Source organism: Micropterus dolomieu, linkage group LG19 (assembly GCF_021292245.1).
Source record: "Micropterus dolomieu isolate WLL.071019.BEF.003 ecotype Adirondacks linkage group LG19, ASM2129224v1, whole genome shotgun sequence".
Taxonomy (NCBI): Eukaryota; Metazoa; Chordata; class Actinopteri; order Centrarchiformes; family Centrarchidae; genus Micropterus; species Micropterus dolomieu.
Genome location: NC_060168.1, coordinates 18,626,562 through 18,633,395, shown reverse-complemented (window position 1 = coordinate 18,633,395; position 6,834 = coordinate 18,626,562). Strand labels below are relative to the sequence as shown.

Here is a 6,834-nt window from a genome sequence, read left to right as displayed (position 1 = left end):
CCCCCCCCCCCCCCCCCCCGGTTTTATTACGCAAAAGGTTGAGATATCAGATTTCCACATGGTTCAGGTCCTAAAAGCATTTTTTTCTTTTGCACAGCAAAGGCACCATAATATCCAACCCGCCAACTAGTTTGACTAATATATGCGCGCGTCACATGACGTCAAAAGGCAAGCCATTCAAATAGCAGCCGGTGGCAGAAATAGCATCAGACAGTCGCTTGTACACACCGGCGAAGCTCACACCGACACAGCACCGCAGCTCCAGCAGCAGCGAGTTAGTGCATCGATACTAAAAGACGAAACCAATCCGGATATACACTTAGGTGTCCAATCAGTCGCAAACGTGGCGAGAAGTATTATCCAAACGAGTCTGGTACTCAACATGAGCACGGAGATGTTCGCTAAAACACCCATGGAGGTAGCCGTCTACCAGCTGCATAACTTTTCCATCTCTTTCTTCTCCTCGCTTCTTGGAGGAGACGTTGTATCTGTCAAACTTGACAACAGGTAAATGAACACCCGACACAGTCACCATATGTTTTTAAATGTGTGTTAATACTGCGTTTGATTAGTCATGAATCGGAGCATACGCCTATTCTCATTCTACTGCGGGCCTCCTGTGTTTTCATGCAGCGTTTCAAAGCAAATGCGCCTATTTGCAATGTCTGATATTATTATTATTATTATTATTATTATTATTATTATTATTATTATTATTATTATTACCAATTAAGTTTCTCCAAATGCTGGCCACCTAGCTGTGCTTCTCTTTCTGCTGTTGTTTTTTTGGACTTTGTACAGTTATCTGTGCTTTTTACTGTGTCACACTTCACCTTTAAGACCAAACTTACGCTCAGAGCAACCAGTATGCACTTTATAATTATATAGCGCTTGGGGTTTTTTTTCTTTCTGTTTTGCAAGATTCCAGTTTCATTGTCCTAGACCAATGAATTCAGGAAGAACCAACATGTTGTTTTGGAACTAATTTGGGATTGAGTTGACATTCTGTTAACTGCAGTTGTGGCTTTGAACTGTTCATTTATGGCCTATTTTTCTTCTCTTCTGCAGTGCCTCTGGTGCTAGCGTTGTGGCCATCGACAACAAGATTGAACAGGCGATGGTAAGCTGAGATAATGGACACAAACACCAGACAAAGACATGTATATATGTTGCACGATAATGATATATAGATATAGGTTACTACATGCATGTCTTTTGAAACAAAGGGTGTTCAAATCCCATTTGACTCACTTCTACAATGCACAATTAGCATTTACCATTGAGCTAATGCTATTGCTCAAAGTTATTTACAATAACTGGTCATTTACATTGGCTGCTAGTAGACCAACATTGTCTGTTAACAGCATCAAACCTGTGACCTTTTTAGATGGTCTCTTTGACCACAAGAAACATCAACATGTATAGAAACCACTGACCTAAAACACAGCTTCCCCAGTGCATTATGGACAAAACCAGCTCTCTGTGGATGGTCTGGGAAGTCCAAAGTTATGTGAAGGCAGCACAAACTAGTGCATGCTTTATGCATGTGACAAAGTAGAAAACAAAGTGCATGAGATGACATGATGTCCAAAAAAATGAGACTGGTAACATCTTTGCCACAGAGAATTATTAAAAACACACTTGAGTCAAAGTTGTAACATGTACTGTATACAGTATGTCAGAAGATCCAAACGAGTAAATAGACAAAATGCAGTTGAAGATACCGCCTGACAGCCAACGTGCCTGGCAAACCCCCATCATCCTTTCAGCACATGCATCAGCCGTGCAGCCATGCAGATCAGACTCGCAAGTCTTAACATTTCTCACTGTTTAGAAGTGAACTGATCCCTCTCTTCTTCTTTGTCTCCACAGGATCTTGTCAAGAACCATCTGATGTACGCGGTGCGTGAGGAGGTTGAGATCCTCAAAGAGCAGATCAAAGAGCTGGCGGAGAAGAACAACCAGCTCGAGAGGGAGAACTACCTGCTCAAGAACCTGGCCAGTCCAGAGCAGCTGGAGAAGTTCCAGTCGCGCATCCCCTCAGACGTGCTGTTACCCCTGGACAATCAGAGCGCCCAGGTGACCCCAGACCAGCAGCAGCAGACCTGCATCCACAGCACTGGCTCTGCTGTATAAGTGGCTCTGCTTTGGGGCGGGCAGAGCCACTGTCTCTTAACAGTAATGGACCTCCATTTCAACCGAAGTGTTACAAAATCACTGCCCCCGAGAACCCTTCAAAACATTGAAGGTGAATCATCGGGGCTGTAAATGATCGATGGCACACAAAATAACTGTTGACACCGATGAGCACAAAACAGAACTTAAGAGGCTCAGACCGGTGCAGTGTCCGGACCGTCCTCTGATACCGTCCAACTCTTTGTCGTAGTCTCTCTGCGTAGACAAAAGCGCTAAGAATAGAGAGAGGGCTGACTAGACACCAATGAGCGCTTGCTTTCAGACAGGGGGTGCTTTCCCTGCCTAGCCGAACCCTTCCAACAAACACCATTCGCCCGAGAGAGGGGGGGCTGTGGCGGTGTTGATCGGGCTGGCCCTGCAAGTGCTAACTTGGAAAGTGTGGGCGAGGTTGCTCCCCGCTCACCCAGAGTAGACCCAACTGAGACGGTCCTCCATGTCTCAACGAGAAGAGCCCCATGATGTGGATTTGTCCGACCTCAAAATAGTTTCAAGGACTCCCAGGCACACATTTCAGCCACACAATGAGGACTTTTCCTGTACCTACAATGTATTGCTCATGTGTTTGTGTACATTTAAGCATAATGAGAATAATCAACAGGATAAGATAAAGCAGTGGTGGCGGTTAATGCAGTATAGCCTATTAGAGCTGGTGGACCACTGCAGAAGACTGTTCAGTTTGGTGCGATGATTCATAAAATGTAATGTTGTATTGTCTGCAGTTGGGGCTTGCTGCTTATGGGGGAAATTAATCCTGCTATATCTTCTGTTTTTGTCTGTGATTCTGAACAAAAATCAGTTGTTTGTAAAATAGGACCATTGTACAATGGTCTAAAAATATTTTCTTTGTAATCTAGGGGGACAGGCATATCTGCCCACCTTGTTTGCCTAGCTCTTCACATTTAAGGGTAACTACAATGTACATAAAGATGAAACGTCCTGAGGAAAATGTAGTGGAGAGGGTGAGCAAGCAGACGCCTGATTATTACATTTTTTTTAGCAGTGTTGTCCAGTATCCGCTCCGATTCTTGCTCAGATGCCAACTTAAACAATGGCATGACAACAGTGCCTGTCCGTAGTAAGAGGAACACATTTCCACACTGAGCTGCTGTTGTTGTTTTCAAGCTACCAAAGACTTTGCCTTTTTTTTTTCTCACACAACAGAAGCCGAGCAAACCAGGACCATGTGTAAAATTTCACAGGGAGAAGTCTCGTTTGTAGCTAGTGCTAAAGTTTCTGTGTTTTTGTAAAGATAATGGTATTGTTGCTGTAAAGTATCCTTCGAAAACAGTTGTTCACTATGATGTTTGGATACAACTGCACATTTGCAATAAACCTTATGTTTACATAATACAATACATTGACACTGTCTTTTGTTCATTGACTGCGCTCACATTTCCAATATTATGGAAATACTCTACCTGTACTCTACAGCAAGTGTTTTTTAAGCAGGTGTAATGAATGCTAGGCAACATTTTTGCAGGACTAACAGAAAGCAAATGAGCATATCACACAAATGTATGAATGGTTTAGTTGCTGAATGTTACTAGTGCCTTATGCAATAATAATAATCATAATAGGGGAATACCACTGAGACCAGACCCAAGTTTTTTTTCACATTTATGGTAGTGTTTTGAGTTCTATGCAATAGAGAGATTTATTCATTGGCAATCCAGTCAGGGAAGACAGATGAAATGGCTGTAACACCCAGAAGGATTTTATTTTCTGGTGCAGAAATAATAGAACCACTGTGAAATTCCTCTCATTTGAATTTCAGAGTAAGCAGCACATTGTTTGTGTGCAAAACTAACCTTGCATTCTTGGAAGTTGGAAAACACTCCACTGCAACTTCATCACAAATACTTGTTTGTGTTTACAAGGTCAGTGTGACGAGCAGCATGTGATTTGTAAAACTCAGCACAATGTTGCAGTGAGCTACGAGGCTCTCACTTCAGACAAAGGTACTTCTCAATTTAGCATGCTTATTCCTCAGACTTAGGAAAGACTATTCTCACTGTCTTACTCACTGAGAAAAAAATATCAATATATATTCAATATTAGTAAGTCAGTACACAAAGTTTCTTTTCCAAAGTCAAAAACAGTGTGACCACTAATGTGAAGTAATAATAGCTAGTTGCCGGTGGATTGGAATCTGCCAGAGTGAAAAAACAGTATGTCCTAGTAGCATTTCCCTTCAGACGGATTGGCAGCCAGTCAGTGCAGCCTGTGTGTAACTAGATATGTTGTGGCTTCCCTGGTGCGTAGACCAGGCTCCCATCCATCTATCGGTGAGAACAGAGAGACTCGGCTCAGGCCCAGAATCACCACCACAGATCAGATAGCATTAGAGTAAACACAGTGTCTTCCCCAATGCTCACTTGCACACATGAAACGGTGGTCTCTCCTGGTGCTCTGTGTCAAAACAACAGATTCTATGTGAAACTGATGGTGCTGATCAATATGGCTGCTCTGAAATGCACTCTGCATTTAACTAGTGTCAGCCGGGATGTGCAGTGTATTGGCTGAGAAGGAGATTTGTTTAATGTAGCAAAGAGGAGAGTTACAGGCGTTTATTGGCTCTTTTGCACAATATAATTGGAGTCAGTCTGTCCACTTGCCTGTCCAGATACCACATGACATGGTACACTGACATGTACCAACACCTTGTACATGTCAATGCAGAGAGTAGTGCTGCAGTTCAATCGGAATCATAAATGCATACTCATCTGGCTGTACAGCTAGGGTGAACATGCCACAGAGGCTCTCCAAAAGCCTGAAGACAATTAGGACTTTATTTACTATTTTGCTTTAACACTTGTTCTGTCTTTCTATTTTGAGAGTGGTTTAGAAACGTGGACATGCTGATTCACTGATTCACTGATTCACCATAAATCTTCAGTCGTGGTCCACAACTGAGGCCCAATCAGGAAAATACTTCTGAGGACATATTTGTCTCTTTGCCAACAACATGTTTGCTATTTAGATTTTTCCATTAGTCTTCTTATTTCTTCCCTTCAGTTATAAAGAGGTATAGGTAATGTACATGACTTGGTTGTACTTATGTCATTGCAACATGTCCGTTTTGATTTTAAAAAATCTATGAATGAAGCACTAAATATGTTATCCTTTTCAACACTTTGAATGTTTTAATGTTTTAAATAACCCCATTTCATTTGTTCACTCTTTTAGAATCATATATCAACCACTGATCTCACCCCTGGTTAAAAGCTAACTAGCTGATGTGTAGGACGTGTTCACATTCATTTATTGGTTAATGACTAAAGGCTTGCACTCATTTCTGGCTTCCGCCAAGTTTTCTAAGAAGGCAGATACATAGAATATCTGAGTAACAGCATCAGTGATTCCACATCGCTCTCAATAGTAGAGTACAGTTAAGTATTAAAAGTATGGGTAGAGTCTTAGGTGTGGAATTAAACCTTTGATTGGAAGCTGCTTGAAACCAGGTGGCCAAGAGAAGAGTTTGTGTTGGATTACTAGTGTTATGCAATGAGGAAAAAAAAAAGAACATCTGTTTTGGATTGAAATTTAGGGGTTGTGCTGGAATAAGCGAGTATGGCCTCAATGTGGTTGGGTTCGCATGCAGGGGAATAATTTGCTCTGACTGGTTTTCATGCAGACATATACAACTTGTGTGTCCTCTGAATGGCAGAACATTCATCATGCCAACATTCAAGTCAGAGCTGAATGAAACAAATGTAAGAATATAGCTATATGTCATACTGTTATGAAGTGTAGTCGCTCTGTCTTTTCCTAAAAAAAAGCACTTAAAAAGAGTAGCAAATTGTTGATGACGGTAATGTAAGAAGAAACATGTGCCATTATTGCTCTCTCAAATGAGAAAACTGTTTACTAGCTTCAGAGACACAACACTTTATCATGGAGGATGAACCTGATGAACTGATGTTTGTAGGGTCTGTCTGTGGGTTAAGTGTCTGGAGTTTGTCATGTTTGTAGAAACAAGGTGTAAAATTGAAAATGTTTATCACTCCTGAGGATGATCAAGAGTTTGACCTTTGATTAATTATATTTACTCATATCTAGTTATTATTTTAGAATATTGGACTGAAACGATTAAATCCAAAGTGTATTCTGTTGTGTTATTTTACCATGATCATATGTAAAAGCAGAGTAAATCTGGTTTGGTTGTATTTGAAGAAAAACTGAATATTAAAGAAAGCTAAATTAAAACAATACAGTTAGCAGTTTAGCAGCTTTGGCCCTGGCTATTGTGAGTGACAACTTGAGAACCTTTTATTTTATTCTCAATGGTGTCAGCTGTGTTTTTGATCAAAGCCACTTTAGGAATGCTGCCAGCTTAGAACATCTTGATCATAAAGACAAAAGGTCAGGAGCCACTGGTTTTGGATTCACGGTGATACCCCAGTTCATGACACCACTGCACAGCAAGAGCCGGCGCATAATTGAAAGCCCCCGCAGACCCCCACACCAACATGTGACACACACAGGGTCAAAGGGGAGATGGTTGCATAACCTGCACAATACTGAAAATTTCCCAAGCCATGTTCCTTCATAACAATGGTCACCGATCGCAAGATTGTCTTCTTGATTGCTGAACATATAACAAGACACTAAAATAGAATTTCTGTGTAATAATCATTA

General features: G+C 41.3%; 1 protein-coding gene across 1 annotated transcript; it reads left to right on the top strand.

Moving 5' to 3' along the window:
• The first annotated feature begins 202 nt into the window (after nucleotides 1-202).
• tsc22d3 (TSC22 domain family, member 3) lies at nucleotides 203-3,549 on the top strand. Its single transcript, XM_046030642.1, has 3 exons — nucleotides 203-507; nucleotides 1,069-1,120; nucleotides 1,873-3,549. Exons 1-3 carry the CDS (start codon nucleotides 383-385, stop codon nucleotides 2,134-2,136), a joined length of 441 nt encoding a protein of 146 aa, XP_045886598.1. The 5' UTR covers nucleotides 203-382; the 3' UTR covers nucleotides 2,137-3,549.
• The last annotated feature ends 3,285 nt before the right edge of the window (nucleotides 3,550-6,834 follow it).